Source organism: Excalfactoria chinensis, chromosome 7, assembly GCF_039878825.1.
Source record: "Excalfactoria chinensis isolate bCotChi1 chromosome 7, bCotChi1.hap2, whole genome shotgun sequence".
NCBI classification, from domain to species: domain Eukaryota; kingdom Metazoa; phylum Chordata; class Aves; order Galliformes; family Phasianidae; genus Excalfactoria; species Excalfactoria chinensis.
The window spans coordinates 8,531,645-8,555,451 of NC_092831.1; the positions used below are offsets into that span (position 1 = coordinate 8,531,645).

General features: G+C 42.3%; 1 protein-coding gene across 9 annotated transcripts in view; it reads right to left on the reverse strand.

The window, feature by feature from the left end:
* Nucleotides 1–23,807, reverse strand: part of KALRN (kalirin RhoGEF kinase) — a 435,213-nt gene that overhangs the window by 213,465 nt on the left and 197,941 nt on the right. For 8 of the 9 annotated variants that reach the window (XM_072341566.1, XM_072341563.1, XM_072341565.1 and 5 more), the window contains 3 exons: nt 22,283–22,405; nt 8,254–8,445; nt 1,535–1,666 (listed from right to left, as the gene is read on the reverse strand). In XM_072341566.1, the coding sequence (XP_072197667.1) occupies nt 1,535–1,666; nt 8,254–8,445; nt 22,283–22,405 (447 nt within the window). Of the gene's footprint in view, nt 1–1,534; nt 1,667–7,227; nt 7,335–8,253; nt 8,446–22,282; nt 22,406–23,807 lie in introns of those variants that run through there. The other variant, XM_072341567.1, reaches the window with a different exon arrangement.

Genomic DNA, 23,807 nt, shown 5'->3' on the forward strand with positions numbered 1-23,807 from the left:
CTCTTCTGGCCATTTCTACTCCCCTTTGTATTAAAAAAAATAAATCACAACATTTTTTCATGTGAAAACTCTGGATTTTTCAAGGACCATGAAAGAACAAGCATAAAGAACCCAGTTTAGTTGCACTTACATCTCACTTACAACACATTTTTAAGAGATGGAGCAAAAGCTTTAAACTTAATGGTCCTGCACCAAGCATGATTTGTAGCCCCGTGATCTCTGTGTGACAGCATTGTGTCTGTAAAGGAAATCTGATCATTTTTCCCCCCCCCCCACTTATTTTGAATAGTAAAGAAATGCTGCTGTCCAGCCACAAGAGATACTGGTGGAACAATATAAACACAGCCTGGCTTTAGGCATGTATGGAACCTCCTCCTGTGTCAGAGGAAGCTCCCAAATGCATATTTCTGATGCGTGCCTCTTCCCTTAAGCACAGCTCTACCCAAAGCAAAAGCATCACTTCATTTATGAAAGAAGGCCTGTTCTGCCAACAGCCCCACTTGGTGTTAGCAGCAACTAGAAGGAATTGCTTGGCTGTGGGTTGCATATGAAGCCCATGATCTTTGCCTTCAACATTTCTGAGCTTAACTCATAGTCGGTGAAGGAAGGAGCCAATTATGGCTACAACCATGGTAAAAAGGAAAATCGTTTCCCTAAGATTCTTTGGGCATCTCTTTTTACATTCCTGCAGAATACCTAAAATGCTTCCTTATACCCTATGATGGGACAGAAAAGGCCTGTATATCCAGATTTAAGTATTTATTACAATGAATGTCCATTCTATTACAAATATCTTACTGTTACAGAAATAGAAACAGGTTTTCAATGACTGCAGAAAAAGAAAGCGAAAGCTACAATTTTCATCCCACCACAAAGAGATCCTGTGAAAGAAACATTAATTTCTATAGGCAAGAGACATTGTCTAGGTTTGAGAAATGAGCATGTGGATAGGAGGCAGGGCTCCAAAGTCTAATCCAAGCTTTTCAGCTCTCTACATAACCGTGGGCAAAGGAATGAACAGTTCGGAAATAACAGACTGTAACCTTCCTGGCAGTTCTACAGAATGCCTAAAAACGTGCTTATTAGTGAAATAATGTAGAAATGTTTTAAACAGCTGTGTCTGTGACGATTTATAGCTTGCTGAGGAAGCATCAGCAAAAGCAATATGCATATTAAAGAAGGCTTCTGTAATTTTTCTTATCATTTTTAGAGGTATTTTAAAGTGCAATCAGAGAACCTTAGTTTCTGATTAGACACGCGCACAAAATTCACAGTTCCAACCAGAGGCCAATGGGAACGTTCTGTTTGCTCACACAACCTCCTGCTCCTGAAAAGCCCTGGCGGGCCCTTGCAAGAAGACTACTGGGAATCCCCAGTTTGGGAGCAGATAGTTCTGACTTATTGGGAAGAGTTGCAATAATGAAAAGCAAACCTACTTTCTTTTTTTTTCCTCTCCCAGAAAAGCTGACTTCCCAAACGTAGTCAAGTATCTGTTTGCATTTGACACTCACATTCTCCTCTGGGAAGCACATACCTCTGTGTAAGCCTGTGTTACTTGTTCATACAGAGACTGATGATGATGGATGGCCAGCTCCAGGTCTTGCATTTCTGAGGGGAGGCCTCCTTCACTGCACATTTTACACCAGGCATCCACACCTGAAAGGAACTGAAACAATTGCAGAAACAATGAGCAACAGTGATGCAGAACACCATAACAGCTTCAGAAAACTGAGTATGCCATTAACAATTGCAGCCTGAACTGAGGAGAACGTAACAGTTATAAACAGGTCCTTTTGAAGACACCAGAAAGGCATACTCCTGTTACCTCCTGAAGAGAACCTCTATTCAAAGGAATGTTTTCTGTTTCTTCTTAATTAAAAACAAATGCTTTTTTTAACCAGGTTCAGACAACACCCATTCTAAGAGTCTTTGTATATTGAGCAGGGAGCCTGCAATATTTGGGAAAAAGCATCAGTGTGAAGCACAGGAAGATCCAGCTGTATTTGCCATCACCTCAGTCATCAAACATCCCTTGGTCACTCACCTGTACTTAACTCTAATTTGAGCGATAGAAAACTTCCATTACAATCAATACTGACATTCATTCTAGTGAAAAGCAGACGGTCTGTATTCAAGCAGCTTCCAGCTCAGTGCCAGCTCAGTGGAATTGCTAATAGGATACCAAGGCTTTAACCTCAGGGTCACACACTTGGTCCCAGCCCAGGTCAGCAGTGATCAGATACTATTACCATCTGATAGCTGTTAAGCAGCCAGTTCAAAATGAGCTCCTGGTCTCAGTCCAGTTCCTGGTGGGCAAAGATCCACAAAAAGGGAGAAAAAAAGGCACTGTCTTTGCAATTGATATGGTTTAGCACCTTAGTTGGAAGCCGTAACAGAAAGCCAGAAACTGAACGGGCTTGGGGAGAAGAGGGATGGAAAACAATTTTCCACTCTCAAAGGCCTCCAGAGCTGTACTGATGCTCTTTAGCAGAACAAATTAGGGAAGGTCTCCTAGGTGTTGCCTATTCTGTAAAAGAAAGGTAGAACCTAGTCTCTAAAGTTCCTGTCTTCTTCCTTTAAGCAGGGCCTACTCCAATGACATAGTGGCTACCGTGCTCATGTTTAGTCTGTACTAACTGCCTGATGTCACCTCATTACTCATTAGTATTTTCTCTTCCTCCATCTTTTTGTCAAACCAGCATGCCATAGTGCTCAACTGTGGCTTCTTAGTAAAGAACTCCTCACAGAGTGACGGGTTGTGAGATTCAAAGTAAAGAGTTTCAGTTCCACTCAGGCATCAACATCCTTTTTTATTAACACCGTAATGCTATTCACTGTGCTGCTGTGTAATCAAGGCTGTAAAGTGTTTGCACTGTAAATACAGAGATTCAACAACAAAGATAACACCCTAAACATTCATGTCTACAAGGTAAAATCTACCACTATGCTTCCTAGGAGACTGCAGGCAAGGGCACCAGGTCCTCTGTCAGATCTCTTCAGACAAAACCTCTGAAACAACTCTCCATAAAGCTGAATTTGCCTTATTTTTTGCTGAGCTGGTGGAATTCACATCAATTCCAGTTTTAAGTCAGTTTTAAGGGTATGGAGCCAAGGCCAGTCCCTTCTGGGGCTGTTACATGTTCTCTGTGACAACCATGAGGTACATAAGATTTTGACACCTTACAGATCAGTGCTCCTGCTGCCAGAATCACACAGCTCTTGTCTCAACAGCTGAATTCTATCCATTTTTTGTACAAGGCTCTTACTGTCTTGTTACTCCTATACTGCCGTATCCCCAGAGCATGCTTTGCACAGTAGGTGGGAAACACCTCAAGTAGATTCTATGCACCTAACCACATCACTACCTGGCTGTCTCACATCTACCTTTCTTCTGTATGTCTATTGCACACAGGCAATGTCACATCAATAACTACATCAGCAGTTCCCTCCTACCACAATCAGGAGCAGCTGATGTCTTCTCTTTTAAGAAGCTGTAAGAAAAGCGGCCTGTTGGTGTGTGGAGTTCATGGAGGGACAGTAAGTTATGTTTCAAGGATCTCTGACAAGTATTACTTCATACCACCAAACTATCAAGCTGGGTGTTTTGTGTATATATAAAAAAAAAAGCAGTTATGTCAATATTTATTATTTGTAACTTAGTGTGGTGGAATCAAGCAACTTTAGCCTATGTAACTGTTCATGATAGAAATATATTCATGTGACAAAATCATTGCTTGAGTTAAGAAAAAAGACACATTTAAAGCTACTACTGTGAAACTGGAACACAAGAAAGGACCACTATAATTGAAATTAACTGCTTAAATTTCCAGTTAGCCCACAGACTGGAATAGCTTCTAGTGGGAGCATAAGAGCTGAAATGACAGGCTCCAATAATTGTACATGCATATCAGGATCTGAAGAAAGATTAAGAAAATTCTTTTCTGAGATACCTTTGTGCCTCTGATTTAACCAGAAAGTAACTTTAAGGTAACAGCCCACACTTGCTACAGGCTCATAACCTATCCATTAACATCACAATTAGGTCCAGCACTAGTGGATTCTTAGGCCACTTCTCACTAGCTCTCCTCTGTAATTCCTATTCTGGATTATACAGAAACTCTAAAATACAGCTGACATTTTGTAGCCCATGTTATTTTGTTTTTTCACACAGTCCTTGCTTACTGCTTAGGCCTATGCATAAAAACTGCAGGTTAAGCAGGATGATTTCACAGGTCTCAGAGAAATTAAAATCAGACTCTAGACTGCCTTTGCCATGCTGGGGCGGATGCAGGAGGGCTGTGGGGACGATGGAAAGAGAGCAATGAAACTCTTTTTAGGCCTTAGCGGCCTAATATATCCATTGATATACACATATAATTATTTTGGGTTAGGCTTTTGTTTTTTTGGAGGGGTGCAGGGTGAGAGACTAACTGCATATTTCCTGATGTTGTGATGTTGCTTCCAGAACTTCCTTTCCCTATCTAATGCTGAAGTCAGCCTTGGATCTTAAAGATCTTAACTGTCTTTTTCTTTCCTTCTTTTCCTCAGACTCCTCATCCCTTTTTTCCCCTCCTTCTTCTCTCTTTTTCACTTCCTTTTCTCAAACAGCAGTGCTCAGAGGGATCGAGGCAGAGATGAGCACAGAGGTCTCCCTGGCTAGGGAGGAAGGTAATACAAATGGCTGTGGGTCAGTTTGCAGAGAACCACCATAAATATCTAGCACATGCACTCAGCGCCTACTCCTTTAAACAGTAATCCTGCTTGTGCACTTCTGAGAGTAGACTCTGACCCAGAATTAATTGGTTTAGATCTCTCAGCTGATTGAAGACATTAATTTGTTTGTTCTGACAGGATCTGTAGAGTGAGCGCCTTATTAATAATGCAGCACGCAATCAGAGATCACAGCCAAGGAAGGGAGGACACCTGGTATGTCTGCTTCCCCCACCTGGCAGTCAGTGGGCCAGAACCTCCTCAGTGCAACTCAGCACAGTGCTCTCAAAATCACACTGAGATGAGGTATATCATCCTACATTCCCTTGCAATGCTTCTGATATACCTAAATATATACAAGCAGATTCTATTTTGCACTAGAACTTCATGCTAGCAGAAGAAAAAAATTGTAGCAGGCAGTGTGGAAGGACATTGGGCACTTCACTGAGTATCCTGACTTGTACCTTCACCTGGACATAGCAAGTGTTTGGAACTTAGTTTGCCAGCTTTCAATCAAGCACACATGCTGAAGGAAGCTTGGCTGGAGGCTAAATTGGCAAGATTCATTGTTTCTTTCCTGCCCCATTTTCTTGATAATGGGTAGGTATGTTTAAAATACATTTGAAAATATTAAGAAAGACACATGCATGCATCAAGACATACAGAGAAGGAGGAAAAGAAAGAAACAAAGCAAAAACCAGCCTTTGATACAGGAACTCATTCAGCCAAGTTCAATTCAACATGCCACATGTATCTGCTGTGAGAGCCGGGAAAGCAACGTGATTCTGAGGCATGTGAAGACAGATGTGAGGTTCAATTCCCAGCACAGTTGACTCAGCCTTTCATCCTTCCAAGACAGACAAATTGTGCAGTGTGCTGTGTGGGGTCTTTAGGAAGAGACCTTGAAAAACAAGTTATTTCCTGCTCAGCTTGCATATTATGAGATCGGAGAACTTTTCATAAATCTCTGCCCAAAGCCAACAATTTCCTTGTGGGCTGTGGCGTGCCAGAGGCTGAAAGATTATGATCCTACTAGACTTTCTTCCTGTTGGCATCACAGGGAACTTCAATCAGTAGGAAGCACTGAATAAAGAGATGGTAGCAGCTTATCGTGCTGGAGAAGGAAAGAATCTGCATAGCAGACTGTTAAGAAGCATGCTGTGGGAAAACTGGTTGGATCCGCATCGAGACTTCCATTAGCAACAGAACAAAGGGAGCAAAATCAAGATCTGATCTGCAGCAGGGGAAGCTGTGGGTTTATCTACATCATTGCTTTAGAGATTTAAGCCTTATTTACTGTAAAATGAGGAAGCCATGATTTGAATTATAAAACAAATACAAAAAAAACCCACCACAACTTCTGGTGATGCCAAATAATTAAGGATCACATTAGGAATGAATGCTCAATAGATCACAGGCTGAGTTAAAAAACAAATCCCCAACACCTCACTTTTTATACTATATAGAGGTCGAATTATTACATTATTAGAGAGCAAGTCATTGGTTTATACTACCAGAGTAACTGAAGCAAGACCAACAGTTCAGTCTTGGCTAATGGACACACTGACTCCCACTTCTCTTTTTTTCCCATCAGTCTGAGCTAGCAGTCAGCACTTATCTCTCATTGAATTGTCTCTTATTGAAAGAGAGGAGCGACTGCTGCTCAAATTAGCGAATTCTCCTGTCTGCTTAATAATGAGAGACTTGCTTCTATCAGGCAGTACAAACCTCAGTTCCTTTTATAGAAGTGCCAAGGGAGGACTGTTTTTTCTTTTTTTCAGACCCATCCATTCAATTGTATAGAAAAAAGAGCCAAAGCTGAAAGTGACATTAGTCTAGTCTTTCTCAAGTTAAGGCTGAGGCAAAATATCCACTTTGACAGTGTTCAAAGAGCAAGATGACAAAAAACCTCACCTCTAACTGACAGGCAGTTCAGTGCAGCGACTTGTTTTATTGTCTTTCATCCTACAAAATACCTTAGCAACTCCTCTTAAATTGCAAATAAGATTGACACTTCAGAAAAACATGGGATGGCTCATAAAAAAAGCAAGTGCCCAACAAACAATAACTCATTCATTCATAAGGCTTTATCCATTCTCTCTCTGTATATAGACTGGATATATTTTTTTCTATTTTTATGAACAAACAATGACTGACAAAGATCAATATGAAGCCTGCACCTAAATTTCCCAGCACCCACTGTGTACAGAGGTGAAAGTACTTGGACAAGTTACCTTGTTAGGATAACAGGCCCATCAGCATCTGTACCTACATGAGCACCTACATCATTAAGTGCATAGTGGGGTGAATAACTGCTGCATGTTATGACCTCTTGTCAGTAAGAAATAAAAAATAAAGACAAATATGTAATTCTTCAGTAAGAAACAAATAAAGAAAGTCTAAACATTTCCATACACACATTCTGTTACAGTTGGAAAGACGAATGCAGTAGAAAGGCAATACAAGAGTGAAATAGCCAAAGATGGCAAAAGGGACAAACAGGAAAAAAAAGCTCACCCATCTGCAAAGATCCAGGCTCAAAGAGAAAACTCCACAAGGAAGGGATCTCCAACCAGAGATCCTTCCCCAGCAGCAGTCAGCCCTTAAATAGGGAGTCTAAGAGAGGTACAGCCAGGCTCCATCCCTTTAAGCCACACAGCTGAATTGCCTTCACCTGTGCTCCCAGGACTGATGGGGGGGGGGGGGGGGGTCCTTTCCCCAGGTGCTCAATCAGTGGTTCAGGCTGTGACTCAGCTGTTCCCCTACACTAACCCACGAAGCGTGATTTCTGGCTTAAAAATATTCAACCACTTGAAATGTGGGCAGTATATAAATATCAAGCACAGCCACTTTGTTGCTGTAAAAAAAAAAACTACTTGGAAAAAAAACAAGTATACAAGAGCACTGAAGAGAGCTCCCAAAGCTGTGTTTTAAAACAGGAAACAAACACAATCAGCAAATGGATCAAAGCTGAACCATCACTGATTACCTCTACTGGTGCAAATTTTTACAAGCATGGCATGCAGGCTCTCATTCATTGCTGGTGAAAACGCACAGCTAATGGTAGTGACTAAGATAAAAAACAGTGCTTTGTTGCTGAGAAATTTGCTCTATTAAACATAATTATTGCGCTCTTTGTATCTATTGTAGTTTCCATGGAAATAAATAAGAAGTACTAATTACAGTGCAATCCATGTACATATGAATGCTGATACTTGTTTTCCTGACCATAATGCTCCTACCTTTACCCACAACCCTGAACGAAAATTAGGCAACAGAAATAAGGCAGCATGTTATAACATAAGTGTACTTCAGGTATCATTCGATTCTCTCTCATCACTAAGGCCTAAAAATATTTTCTTACCCACAAGCAACGCATGCTGATTTCTGTGGAGGGATATGTTGCTTTTTGTGTTTGAAACACTGCTGGACTAAGAGCGAGAATCTAACTGCAAATAAGCCCCAAACCATCAGGTAGTAACTGCAGCATCACTGTTATCAAGTTGCCAGTAAATCAATTTGCTAGTCACAAAAGTAGCTCACCTGTTCAGCTTTCTGGTGAAAGACAGCAGACATGGCTAAGATGGTGCTGCGTTCATCCAGAGCTGCAGCAAAACTCTTCCACTCTTGATCCAGCTGCGTAGAAATTTGTTTAATTTGCTGGGAAGCGTAATGGCCTGCCTCAGACAGCCTGGATGCAACAGACATGATCCGATTGATGTTGACATAGGCGTTCTGAAAATTAGAAATCACACATAAATAAAGAGCAGGAAGAACCGTGACCACCCTCTGCCTTCATTACAAATTCCAAACACCACCAGCTGGAGCAAAGCCGAGCAGTTCAGTGAGAGTAATCAACCATCCTTTTACATATGTGCTAATAGCAGGCCTACTACCTTCCCCTCTAAAGCTGCATCCCACAGGAATGTTTTTGCATATGCATGCTATTATCTACCACTTAGTTATCTCTCCTCTTCTTCTGTTTGTTTGTTCCTGTATGTATTTAAGTAAAATCATTTGCCATGCATTAGCTGTTTACTCATCTGTGAGGGTTTACTTATTGCTTCTTGATGTTTCTACTGACTTACTTCACATTTCTCAAAGCTAAGTCCACGTATTAATAAAGGAAATGTTTGCTTTCTATCCTTTGAGAACTCTGACAATCCTTTATAGACACGCAGCATCAACAAATGGAAAAGTCCTAAAGGGGCCCATAAGGATATTCTGTAGGAAAATGAGTTTCCATGGAAATGATCATCTTTCTCAAAATTTCCATTTCTCTAAATGTAGTCAGATCAATTTTAAAGAAATAAAGACTATTTTTTTTTCCTCTGTACACTTAGAAGAAAAATGATCAAAATTATTCCAGAGTTTTACATATACTTAAAAAATTATTGTGATTTGATTGCAGCTGGTGCTCAAACTTCCAAACACCTCTAAGTGCCACTTTAATAAACATTTAAGCCTTTCTCTCAGAAAGTCTTCAGGTCTGATCCTGAGCCAAGACAACTTCACAGTTTATCAGGTCAATTACTGTGGTAAAAAAGCAGTGTAGCTGCATAAGGCTAGATGAGTTGTACCAACTAAAGACATGGGGCACTGTCTAGTTTGAAGAGAAAGAGAAGTTGATATCAATACATTTTGATTACATGAGAAAAATAATAGGTTTCCTCTTTTCTTTTTTTTCATTTTGTTTTTTGTTTTTCCCTGCTGAATTATCTCAGATATTGCAATATGGTGGGCATTATCCAGTAGGAGGAAAACAACTGTGAATTCCTTGGTTTTCTGTAGCCACAGCATATAGATGCACTAACTGGTAGAAGGGTAGAGGTAAGCTTACTTGAAATACAGCAGACGTTCCTAGAGTCTGTTTTTCAAGTTAGGGAGATTTCTATGTCCTTATGTCTGTTTGTAATGTGTTTATACAGAGATGAAGATTTTCACTGAGGAAATTTCATTTTCCTAGATGGGGCTTTTTGATGACAGAGCACCAACCCGTGCTGTAGTCAACCCACCAACTCCATCCCTCTTCCAAGAGAATGCAAGGAGCTGCACGGGTGTCACCTGCTCACACCTCCGTTCTCAGTGCACCAAGTGGAACTGGCTCAGGAAACAAGAGGATCCAAAACTTCCTCTGTTGCTTCCTGAGTGATAAATGGATCCAAGTGCAGACTCAGATGTGATGTGCTCTTCTGCACAGTTCCAGTTGGTAGTGCCATGTGGATATCTCCCACTCTGTGACATAGGTACCCCTTTCATCCACTTTGTCTCTCATATCTCAGTGATTAAGTGACACTGACATGGGCCTTGAACATACAGTACTGGTCCAAGGTCTCAAAGAAACCCAAGGTGTGGGAATGATTTGACTAAAAATCTCAAATGGCACATCCTATCAGACATTTTGTTTCTTATCTCGGTACACTGTCACCATTACTGGGGAAAAAATGGGGTCAAGACTGTGAAGGAGATTTGGATTGCTGCTGTGGGTTGGAATAAAATTCAATATGGCTTCAAAGCACTCGAGAATTTAATTTGGGGAGAAAAAGAAAACAATAACAAAAAACATTTAACAGACCACAATCCACAAAAATTGCAAGACACTTATTTTCCCATCATGGAATAGAGTAAAATTGTAAGCCATTTGCTTTCATCTTGATCTGCCAATGTGTAATGTTCCGAGTAAAATGGAACAAAAAATCTAGGGAAGTTAAAACTTCCCTTCCCTCTGGTTTGTTCATCTGTAAAAATGGAATGAATGGGGAGTTTCTGTATTACAGTTACACAGATCTTTTGATCCTAAAATTAAATAATAAAAAATTAAATTGAGCAACCAATGTCTGTGACTTTATTTTTCCTTTAGGTTGGAAAATCCACAACTAGCGGGTTCATAGAGAGCTTCACTTTAAATATATAACTAAGTCCAAGCTTTTTTTTCTTTTTTCCTACAAGCTATTTTTCTTCATAGAAGAGAGATATCCCCAAAGAGTACTGCAGCGGATCACTGATTTATGGCTACACAGAAGTACATTAGGTAAACTATGAGAAAACAATATATTAATGTCTAGAAGCAAGGGCAAAAGCACTACAGTTGACATTCTGTTGTATTGAAACTGGGGGACAACCAAGTTTTTGCTAATCTTTATCACTGAGAAAACCTTACATATATTTGCAGTTTCCAAAAGCAGTCACCATCTTAAAAGTTATTTTTTCATTCTCTTCTATCGACTGTGAAATTTAGGGCAACAAAGTGGACTTTTTGCTCCTAAAGAACACTTGACAAACAAACACAACAAAAGAAACATTCCTTCACATGTCCATCAGTAGCATAATATGCACAAGTCTTTCTCATGTGCAATGCCATTCAAGTGTAGAATACCTCATTTTGTCCACCAAGTCTTAGTCCACTCCTGTGGCCTAAACAAGGCCTTAATTCTTATAATTAATGTCTAAAACATAGCTGTTCTTTCCAGCGTTTGTTATCATCACTCAAGTCCCTCACACTTCTTAGGTTGACAATAAGCACTGATAGTAGTGGCGATTCAGTTGTGCAATGATCTCTTCCCTGTGATCTCACAGGGAAACAAAGCACTAATAGAGACCTGATCATCTAAAGGGCATGCTGAGAGTTCTTCCCTCTTAATTAAGCCCTCCAACTCTTGCTGGAGTGATGCTTTCTTCTATCACACATACATAGAGAACACCTTGCACTCTGGAAAGAAAAATGAGCAGTTAGAAGCAGTAACTTTACAAGAAATTTGGCTGTGTTCACCTCCTTTCCTAGAGAAATGGCTGAGACACTGCAATGGCAGAGTGAACATGGAGTTTTGCAGTTTAATTGAAGGCAAAATTTGATTGTTGAGGAAGAAAACGAAAGCTCTCACCATGAGTTTAGAAACCATCTGTGATGTGAACCTAACACATAAATTGAAAGCAGAATGTTTCAGTGATAAAATAATCTCATGAGATATCTTTAAGACCTTTATGTTTCTATAAGAAGACCGACTGCATTTAGCATGTTGCAGAATAATGTTGGATGGCATTTTAGCTCAGCCTACACATAGAAAGATATTGTTCTTTTAATATAAATGATGGGATATATTTTTTTTTTTTCAAAGGACCTTATTAGCCTTTACAAAGTAATTGTAATTTGTATGAAATATTCTGTGACTTTCTTAAGATGATATGCATCTCCATCTAGTGTTAGACCACTAACTCCCTGACAGCCGGATGGGCAGCACTGCCAACACTGAGCAGTGCTATATTTATGTAAGCTCCATGGAAAGTGATAATTCACTCTTTAAGGAGGTTAACAGATCCAGGCATAAAACAGTCCTGGCAAAGGAAATACGAGCAACCTCAGTTAGAACAAGTGATATGTATGCCATCTATCCAAGTACAGAGCTACGATCAGAGTGGTAAGGGAAAAGCTCCGGTGCTTCGGTATTACTCAATCAAACTGACTAGATTAATGAGATTCTTCGCAAAATAGTGAAGCTAAATATTCGTCTTCATGAGAAGAAGTACTGCTTCAGTATAAATATTATACAGCTGTGATAAAGACTAACATAATTTATCTTGAAACTGAAGTGAAAACAAGCGTTGCCTTGAATTACAGGAAGAGTATCTATGGTCTTTATTTGAAAGAAAAATACCACAGCACAGTTTATTACCTCAAATATATGACTTTTCCACATTCCATATGCCATGTTGTTCACTTAAAAGGAAGAATTATTATTGGTTAAAGTAAAATTGTTTTTCCATAAGGGAGCTTTGGTCACAAAATGCCTGTAAGGGTCTATAAGGAAGAGCACATGGCAAAAGACATGACCAAATAAACACCAGAGGAACTGAGAAAAGCATTGTAACTCTTGTTAGTTATGACAGGCCTAAAGAACATTAGGCACTAACAGAAAGAAAAACAAAATACCTTAAAGACCCCAGATTTGAACCAACTTCTGTTAAAGTCTGTACATTTTTTCCCCTACAAAACACAACACCATTCTCCTCTACATGCTCCTTTTCCACTCTTCTCTCAAGATTGATTTTAATATATTGAAGAAAAAAAGCCAAAACCAAGACAAAACATCACACAATCCAAAACCTCACACTCAAAAAGAGTGTTTTAAGATCTTGTTATTCAGATTCATGATAGCAAATTTATTTGCAATCTAACAGTTGCTGAGACTGACATCTGCTCAGAAAAGACCCAGTTAAATTATAAAGCAAATTCCTACCGAAGCTACAATAACACAGCAAATCTCCAGAGAAAAACTGAATCATGTAATCTAGTTCACCCTACAGACTCGGAAACTAAAAGACTTACATTTAAAAAGATGCCATGTCATTTAACCAGGTTTAAAATGCCTTTATTCTTAAACCAATCTCCACGTCTTGGATTTTGAGCAAAGTAGCTAAATATTTGAGTATTGTAATTAGCATGAGAAAGCTCAGGGGTTCAACAGGTGTGAATGTTTGTGTTTATTAAAACCCACTGACTCTTAATTTTTCAGACTCAGGTGGATCAATTTACCACATCTGGGATGCCAAACGGGTCTGAGGGATACAACTACCTATGTTACCATTTATAGTAATGGAACAGGAAAGAATTTCTGGCATTTTCTCTTTGCAATCTATGAAAGGAAGAGACTTAGGAATAATTACAAATGCAAATGAATACATGCTTAGTATTAAATTCTCCAGAGCTATAGTTTTCTATCTCACATATTCTGCATTATGCTATTTAATTCTAATCCTTAAATTAACAAGTATTTATCAGTGGGTATTTTAATGCAAGAAGCTTCCAGATGTGTGAAAGCAGTGTACACAAACACTGACGTGTTTGTAACATTTGTACATTTGTACGTTTGTACATTTCCATTGCTTTTAGAAACAGACAATGCAAGGCAAAGAACTGTACACATTACACAGGGACCAAAGTGCCTCTTAATGCCCTATAAATATCATCAAATAGTCACATACACAACAGCCATTATCTGACAATCTCCAGCAGAGATCAAACAGTGGTACAAACAACTGAACCAAGAAAGACAGTTGCATCAAAGTTTTGTAGTAGAGACTGCATGACTATGTATTTGTAACATCACTGACACTAGTTTCCTATTAGAAAACATGTAGAAAACATCCTTTTACATGTAAGGTAAAAAATAATAATAAATCTTGCCTCAAAAAATTACAGCTATCTGTGGTCATTCTTTCCTGAAGATCTCTTGGTCACCAGCAAGATTCTCCTTTGCTCCAGTGTTATGCTCCTGATGCATATTTCCAGCCTCACTTCCCCATCGACCCAAGTACAGCGCATATGGCTGTGTAGGTGAGGGGCATATAAGATCCTACCACTATCCTCCAGAATCACCATCCAACATCCTCTGTATTTGCTTTGCTCAAGTAAGTCTCAGTCCCAAGTTTGTTGATGACCACAGCTGGCACTTGTCTTAACTATCACAAAGGCTTCATCCTTACTACATTGTGTCTCTCTATATGCTCACAAAGCTCCCATGCATGACAAGAGACACAGCTACAGTCTATCACAGGAGCTGAGCTGTGGACAGGAAAAGGTTGCTTTAATTTCAGTCTCTTCTTGCTCTTCCTGATCACTTTCTGCGGAGACTAGCTACACAGCAGGTAAGACTGCACTGGGCAAGGGATCTGGAGTAGAAGGGATCTGGAGTAGAAGGGATCTGGAGTAGAAAAAACCAAAAGTAAGTTCTTCTTCCTCAAGAAAAACTCTGTTTAAGGCTTCTGTGAAGGCAGTAGCAGTGCCTTGCTTTGCCTGTGCTGGGGAGCTGTCAGCTGTAGGCAGGCTCCTGAGTCATCGGGGTGGAGCTGACACTGCCGGGCAGTTTAAACAGCCTGTAAACAGCCTGCAAACGTGTTGTTGTTGCTGGTCATTAACGTCAGCACCTGACAACAAGCTTTAAAGAGCCTCAAGGAGAGAAGAAGCTAGCCACTGATCACTTTCTGCGGAGACTAGCTACACAGCAGGTAAGACTGCACTGGGCAAGGGATCTGGAGTAGAAGGGATCTGGAGTAGAAAAAACCAAAAGTAAGTTCTTCTTCCTCAAGAAAAACTCTGTTTAAGGCTTCTGTGAAGGCAGTAGCAGTGCCTTGCTTTGCCTGTGCTGGGGAGCTGTCAGCTGTAGGCAGGCTCCTGAGTCATCGGGGTGGAGCTGACACTGCCGGGCAGTTTAAACAGCCTGTAAACAGCCTGCAAACGTGTTGTTGTTGCTGGTCATTAACGTCAGCACCTGACAACAAGCTTTAAAGAGCCTCAAGGAGAGAAGAAGCTAGCCACTGATCACTTTCTGCGGAGACTAGCTACACAGCAGGTAAGACTGCACTGGGCAAGGGATCTGGAGTAGAAGGGATCTGGAGTAGAAAAAACCAAAAGTAAGTTCTTCTTCCTCAAGAAAAACTCTGTTTAAGGCTTCTGTGAAGGCAGTAGCAGTGCCTTGCTTTGCCTGTGCTGGGGAGCTGTCAGCTGTAGGCAGGCTCCTGAGTCATCGGGGTGGAGCTGACACTGCCGGGCAGTTTAAACAGCCTGTAAACAGCCTGCAAACGTGTTGTTGTTGCTGGTCATTAACGTCAGCACCTGACAACAAGCTTTAAAGAGCCTCAAGGAGAGAAGAAGCTAGCCACTGATCACTTTCTGCGGAGACTAGCTACACAGCAGGTAAGACTGCACTGGGCAAGGGATCTGGAGTAGAAGGGATCTGGAGTAGAAAAAACCAAAAGTAAGTTCTTCTTCCTCAAGAAAAACTCTGTTTAAGGCTTCTGTGAAGGCAGTAGCAGTGCCTTGCTTTGCCTGTGCTGGGGAGCTGTCAGCTGTAGGCAGGCTCCTGAGTCATCGGGGTGGAGCTGACACTGCCGGGCAGTTTAAACAGCCTGTAAACAGCCTGCAAACGTGTTGTTGTTGCTGGTCATTAACGTCAGCACCTGACAACAAGCTTTAAAGAGCCTCAAGGAGGGCGGAAGCTAGCTTCCGCCCACAGCTTACACCAGCGTGGTAGTCACTATCTCTGCTCATAGTAAGCTGTGCTTATAGGTAGTGGCTGAAGTAGCAGGGGCTGTAAGTATTAGCCTTTAGTTTTTCCTACGCTCTTCTTGCTGTTCTTGGGACTACAGTATAATCATGGTCTCCACCAGGAAGAGATCCTACTCTTCCAAAACTGTGGCAACTCAGACAGAGGGCCAGGCCAGGAATGCCGCAGTTCAGGTTTCTGGCTGTATGGAGTGCCTGGAGTTGTTGCTGCCTGGGGAGGGTGGCAGGGCCCCCACCTGCGTGAGATGTGAGCAGGTGGACGAGCTGCTAAGCCTGGTGGTGGAACTCAGGGAGGAAGTGCAGCGGCTAAGGGCCACCAGAGAACGTGGGAGTAAGAAGCAGGGTGAGGAGTATGGAAAAAACACCAGGAAGGTGGTGGACCCCCTGCCCTACCACAGGAGGACAATCCCTACCACTGAGGAGGGCTGGCAGAGAATTCCAACTCGCCGTCGTGGGTATCCCCCCTGCCTGCCTGCCCCGTGTCCACCACTCTCCCTGAGCAATAGGTTTCAGGCACTGGAAATCAATCAGGAGGTGAGTGGAGAGAGGGTGGAGGAACTACCTAAAAGGGAACCCCCTAAGCTGAGTAGGTCCTCGGATGGTGATGATGGTAGTACTCCTCAGTTGGTGGTGCCCCCCAAGTCCATCCGTTCCTCACCCACCATTAGAACATCACCATCAAAGAAAAAACGACGGGTCATCGTTATTGGTGACTCTGCGCTGAAGGGAGCAGAAGGGCCAATATGTCGGCCAGACCCTCTACATAGAGAGGTCTGCTGCCTCCCGGGTGCCCGGGTTAAGGATGTAAGGATGAAGCTTCCTTCCCTAGTCCACCCCTCTGACTACTATCCCCTATTAATGTTCCAAGTTGGTAGTGATGAGGTAGGCAGAACTTCCATGAGGACTCTGAAAAAGGATTTCAGAGCTTTGGGGCGACAGGTAAAGGGTTCGGGAGCACAAGTTGTGTTCAACTCTATCCCACCTGCTTCAGGGAAGAATGAGGGATTCAATATAATGGGCCAACAGATCAATACCTGGCTCCGAGCTTGGTGTGCCCGGCAGGGGTTTGGGTTTTTTGACCTTGGGCTCCACCGGTCAAAAGGGATCTTAAGGAGAGAATTGGGTAGGTTCATCCAGAGGGCTTTAAACTAGTTATGAAGGGGGGTGGGGCAGTAGCTGGGGTCACCAAAATGGAAACTGCATGCAATGTCCCTGTGCTTGCAGGTGAGGGGTATGCTTCTAAACCCCTAAGGTCTTGGCCCTTGGTGAAGGAGGAGGATGACTTGCCTCCTTGTAGGAAAAACACGAGGGCTGGTGTTAAGCTGGTGGCTGTGGAAACGCCTAATAGTAGTCACAAGGCTATTAGGGCTGCTGCTGATTGCAAGGAGGCCAAGCTCAGGTGCCTTTATGCTAATGCACGCAGCATGGGTAATAAACAAGAGGAGCTGGAGGCCATTGTTTGTTCAGAAAATTTTGATATAGTTGCCGTCACTGAAACATGGTGGAATGACTCCCACACATGGAGTGCAGTGATTGAGGGCTACCAACTTTTTAAAAAAAATAGGCTAGGTAGGAAAGGTGGTGGTGTAGCTCTCTATGTTAAAAAAGATTGTGAATGCGTGGAAATCAATAATGATGATGACAGGGTTGAAAGCTTATGGATCAGAATAAAAACCAAGGCCAACAATACCGATGTTATTGTGGGAGTTTGCTACAGGCCACCTACCCAGGATGATGAGGTGGATGAGATGCTTTATAGGCAATTGGGGGAGGTCTCAAGGTCACTCCCCCTCATTCTGGTGGGGGATTTCAACTTCCCAGACATCTGCTGGGATTACAATACAGCAGACAGGGAACAGTCTCGGAGGTTCCTAGAGTGTGTGGGAGATAACTTCCTGACACAGTTGGTGAAGGAGCCGACGAGGGGAAACAAAACTCTGGACCTGCTGTTTGTTAACAGAGATGGTCTGGTGAGGGATGTAAAGGTTGGAGGCCGTCTGGGACAAAGTGATCATGAAATGCTAGATTTCTCGATCCTTGTCGAACCGCGGAGGGGAGTCAGCAGAACTGCCACCTTGGACTTCCGGAGGGCGGACTTCAACCTCCTCAGGACTATGGTTGAGAGGGCCCCCTGGGGAGTATCTTTGGAGAGTGTGGGAGCCCAGGAAGGTTGGGAATACTTTAAGGAAATTGTCCTAAAGGCGCAGGAGCTGACTGTCCCAAAATCGCGAAAGATGAGCCGACGGGTGAGGAGGCCGGGCTGGCTGACCAGAGACCTTTGGCTTGATCTAAAGAACAAAAAGAGAGTTTACGGTCTCTGGAAGAATGGGGGAGCTACTTATGAGGATTACAGGTTTGTAGTGAGGCTGTGCAGGGAGAAAATTAGGAAGGCCAAGGCGCAGCTAGAACTGAGCTTGGCTTCTAAGGTTAAGGAGAATAGTAAATGTTTTTATAAACACATCAATACCAAGAGAAAGGCTAAGGAAAATCCCCATCCCTTGTTGGATTCTGAGGGCAACTTGGTCACTGAGGATCGGGACAAGGCTGAGGTACTTAATACCTTCTTTGCCTCGGTCTTCAATAGTTATGCTTGTAACTCCCTGGGAACGCAGCCCCCTACACTGGTAGACGGGAAGGGGGAACCAAAAGAGCCTTGCGTGATCCGTGATGAGATGGTTCTGGATCTACTTAGAAAGCTGAATGTTTATAAGTCCATGGGGCCGGATGGGTTGCACCCTAGAGTTCTGAGTGAGTTGGCGGATGTGGTCGCCAAACCACTGTCCATAATTTTTCAGCAGTCTTGGCTGACTGGGGATGTCCCGGTGGATTGGAGACTGGCAAATGTGACGCCTATCTTCAAAAAGGGCCGGAAAGATGATCCTGGCAGCTACAGGCCCATCAGTCTCACCTCGGTGCCTGGGAAGGTTATGGAAAGGATAATCTCAGGTATCATCATGGACGAACTAAAGGTCAGCCATGGGATCAGGCCTAGTCAGCATGGGTTTATGAATGGTAGATCCTGCCTGACTAACCTGATTTCATTCTATGACAAGGTGACCCGCTTAGTAGATGAGGGAAAGGCTGTCGACGTGGTCTACCTGGACTTCAGTAAGGCCTTTGACACTGTCCCCCATAACATTCTGGTAGAGAAGCTGGCTGCCCGTGGTTTGGATGGGTGCACGCTCCGCTGGGTGAAGAACTGGTTGGATGGCCGGGCCCAGAGAGTTGTGGTCAATGGAGTGGAATCCAGTTGGCGGCCGGTCACAAGTGGCGTCCCCCAGGGCTCGGTGCTTGGGCCGCTTCTGTTTAACATCTTCATTGATGATTTGGATGAGGGGATTGAGTGCACCCTCAGTAAGTTCGCAGACGACACTAAGCTGGGAGGGAGTGTTGATCTGCCTGAGGGGAGAAGGGCACTACAGAGAGACCTGGATAGACTTGATCGATGGGCCAAGGTTAATGGAATGAGTTTCAACAGGGCCAAGTGTCGGGTCCTGCATTTTGGTCATAACAACCCCTGGCAATCCTACAGGCTTGGGGAGGTGTGGCTGGAAAGCTCCCAGACGGAAAGGGACCTTGGTGTGCTGATGGACAGTCGGCTGAATATGAGCCAGCAGTGTGCCCAGGTGGCCAAGAAGGCCAATGGCATCCTGGCTTGTATCAGGAATGGTGTGGTGAGCAGGACTAAGGAAGTCATCCTGCCCCTGTACTCAGCATTGGTGAGGCCTCACCTCGAGTACTGTGTCCAGTTTTGGGCACCTCAGCACAAGAAGGACATGGAGGTAATGGAGCAGGTCCAGAGAAGGGCAACGAGGCTTGTTAAGGGCTTGGAGAATCAGCCCTATGAGGAGAGACTAAGGAAGCTGGGGCTGTTTAGTCTGAGGAAGAGGAGGCTGAGGGGAGACCTTATTGCTGTCTTCCAGTACCTGAAAGGTTCTTACAGTGAGAGTGGGGCAGGTCTATTCTCACTACTGACTTGTGACAGGACGAGGGGAAATGGCCTCAAGTTGCGCCAGGGCAAGTTTAGGTTGGATATTAGAAAGAACTTCTTTACAGAAAGGGTGGTTAGGTACTGGAATGGGCTCCCCAAGGAGGTGGTTGAATCGCCATCCCTGGATGTGTTTAAGAGCCGCTTGGATGTGGTACTCAGGGATATGATTTAGCAGAGGTTTGTTGTTGTGGTATTTTTGTGGTTGTTTTTTAAGAGATAGGCTACTGGTTAGGCTGCGGTTGGACTTGATGATCTTCAAGGTCTTTTCCAACCTGAGTAATTCTATGATTCTATGATTCTATGATTCCTGCATGCTTTCCCTCAGTCAGGATGACTAGTATGCAGCCCAACACCCTTATGCAGCAAGCTGATGTTTTCTGCATGCTAACATACTCATGTTCGCAACGCTGATTCTTGGGGATAACAAGCATTGCAAACTGTTGACAGCAGTGCTATTCCAGAATCAGGATACCCGGCCTTCAGCAAGGCAGCAGCCCTCTTTAATGCCACAGGCCGATGTCAACAGGTTATAAAACCCCACTTACCTGCCAACCTGTGCAACCTGGGAATTGAAATCCCCTCTGGAAAGGCCACTGGGCAGACATATCGCTGACATACAGGTCTTTCAGGGAATCCTGCGCACACTCGTATGTTTCAGCCCAATTAATTAGTGAGTGCCATCCCTCACTTAACTTTAGAGGGTGAGAGTTGAAGGTGTCCAATACTGATGCCCTTCCACATGAATGCTGTGTGCATAAGAGATGACGAAGACAATCTTCTCTGCAGGATCACTCATGCTAACCACACAGAACTCCACATGACTAAACATTTATGCAGTTTGCATCAGAAATGGAGCAAAATGGGAGGTATGACACCTGTCCCACTATTCCCCCACAGCAGAAAAGGTTTCTGGGCAGCTCTACAATATACAAGTTTGGCACTGGTGAGAGGGCACTGCTAGGAGCCAGGGCCACTAAGAGGTTCTTGCGCTCAGCAGGTTCCCAAGGATCTTTGCAAATGACTCACTGTCTGGTATTTTTCATTGCCAAAAATTCACTTGGACACTGACAGAAGAATGGAGAAAATCTGTTTTTCTTCCATTAGGTGGCACCCTCCCTGTCATTCATTAATTTTCTATTAGCATTAATTATCTCTTTCCCAGCTTGATTATCAGTTATTTTTAGAAAATAATGCCAGGCAGCACCACAAAAGGATAAAGAGAGGTCTTTCAGCTTGACTTTTCTGACAATGCTTTCTGAAGGATTATGACTGAGTTTACATCTATTATAATCCAAATGATTTTTAACGTATTAACCTCCAGGACAAACTTATTTGTTAGGATTCTGCAAACAGCAGTGCTATATGGAAGTCACGCTACCCTGCGTTTTGCTGGATGGCAACGTGATGACAAGCTTATCAAGTGCCTAGAGCCTCTTTTTTCAGCACTCGTTTCAATTATAATCACAATAAACATATTAATAGATGTTATAAACATTTCTCTCACATGGTTTATTGAGGAATAAATAGGTGGAAGTGGTAGGTGAAATTTAGGTCATAGAATTTAATTATCTGTGCAGAAATGCAGTCAGAGGAAAAGGGTTAACACAATCCTCTGAAAGCAGTGGGCAGTTTAACATTAGGTGGTCAGGGTCTCTTTTTCATAGTTCAGAGAACACCTTATCCTTTGGTAGCATAGTCTTGTGTGACTCTCTAGTGATGTAAACCACAAATTTAAACACCAACCCCCATGTCTGAGGCCTCATCCCTCATCATGCAACTATAGGCAGATCACACACAGTATGAATATGAAACAGTTGGTTGAGTCAGGGTGAGCTTTTGTGTAGTGACAACATTTGGAGAGGGCTCATCTCTACAATGTATGATTGAAGTAGTACGTATGTGTTCATGTTTCTAACCCACCACAACAATCAAAACATCAATACATTTTGTCCAGAATAAATACTTTATGCAAGGTAAGAATGAGAGCAAAGCAGTTATAAATGGATAATTTATAAATGGAAAATTATTTTTTTAAAATAATAACAACAAAAAAAGAAATCCTATGGTAAGATAAATGGTATTGAAAAGGACTAACTGATCAGCTATTGAAATAGCCAAAATCTCACTGTGGTCACAACTGACAGCTTGATTAGTGTCTTTTCCAAGGTTCTGAGAAATACCTTAGCAGGGTGTGAGAGAAAAAGCATCAATTATTCAAGGACTGCATACAGATCTCATACCCAGTTAAAGAAACATCACAAACTTAGAAAATAATGGTATTTGCTCTCCAGTATGTAAACAAATGTCACAGGACATACTTATCTTAAATCAAGGAAATGAGCATTTCAGTGTCTGGGTGGACACAGCAACACTGCCTCCCAGAAAGAGGGCTGCTGCCACAGCCCAGCCAGACTTTCTCTGATTCATGGGTTCCCTGCACTTTGAAATGGAGGCAGCTCCGTGTGCCCACTTCAATCACACACACACACACCCATTAGATCACAGTATGCTCCCAAACTCACCATCGAATTCATGGCAAAGTGATTGTGCTGTGTCTGCAGGTCAAGGGCATGTTGGTAGCTCACGCCGATCTCCGTGTGACTCTGCAGGAACAATTCTTTGTTGTGGCTGATCCAGTCAAACATCTAGAAGTATTCACACAGGACAGAGAGAAAGAGTATTAGAGAGGGATGAAAAAACAATCAAGACTACGCAGAATATAAAACTTCACAGTTCTGAGACGGATTTATACGTAACATGGACAAAAAACCCTCACCAACTCATCTGTATAGTTTCATAAGATCATAAAGTTTGGAAAAGACCTACAAGATAATCTAGACAAACTGTCAGCTCATCTCTACTAAACAGGGACCCAATGTTATTATTCCTAGCACTGAATTCTACAACAAAACAACACTTCTTAGCATTGAGGACCACCCCACCACCTCACCTTCCTTGCATATCCCTTCAGAAATGTTCCTTATCAAGATAAGCTTCTCAAGCAATGGCCACGTTTAAGTTGTCACCGTATGAACAAAATGATAGGTTGGGAAACATAATTCATTAAGCATGTTCCTCAGTAAACTAATGCAGGAGTCTTTTCCTATACATAATAGTCATTTAATATATAGAAAGACGGCAGCATAGGGACCTAAATCAGAGGTTGTTTCATTTACCAAGGATCTTAACAGTTCATAAAATACCCTAAATCCAGAAATGGACCAAAAACGTCATAAATATTATTGATGGGTTTTTCTCACCCCGTTTTCTTTAGTCCATACATAAAATTTTCCAAATGTTGTATCCAAATAGCAAGTTGACTTCCTACTCTTACATTTCCTAGATCTTTCCAGTTCTAGTGCCAAAAAGCACTCTATCTTCCACTTATTATTCTTGGGATGAAGAGGGAAAAAAAATGTATTTTATTAATATCTATAAAGAGTACACATTTCAACTTCTTCTGCTTCCAAATGTATTTCCAAGCAAAATGGATAGTTCAGTACTTCAGACAGAAATACATTGAATAAAGCTGATGAAACTCATTCCTTATTTTGTAGCATTTAAATGTAACACTTCTATCTCTTGCATGTTCATTAGTTATAAGTCGTCACAAGTCAGCTTGGAGATGGTGTGTTTGTGCTTTGGCTTCTTCTGTGTTGTGTTGAGATTAAACATTTTTCATTAGGAACCATTCATTCTTTATGCCTTACTAAAGCTGTGCAGGCACTATAATCCTGTAACAAACATTCTCTATTACAGAACCCCTTCAAACCTCACTCACTCTTGCTGCCTCCATCTCCATCCCAGCAAACTGGTGACCTGTCCATTCATAAGAACTCTGTCACAATCAAAAAACAACAACCCACTACTTATTAACTCCTTAAAATAGAGGCAGTGGAAGTCTGGCCAATACAGTCTCAGATATCAAAGAAAGCGTTTTCATGTGAGAAGGTAAGAGATACACTTTTTAAGCAGCCATCAAAGGATCAGTCTAAATCTTTGTTATAACATCACTGCATTCTCCACTCAGTAGCTGTTTTTTCCTTC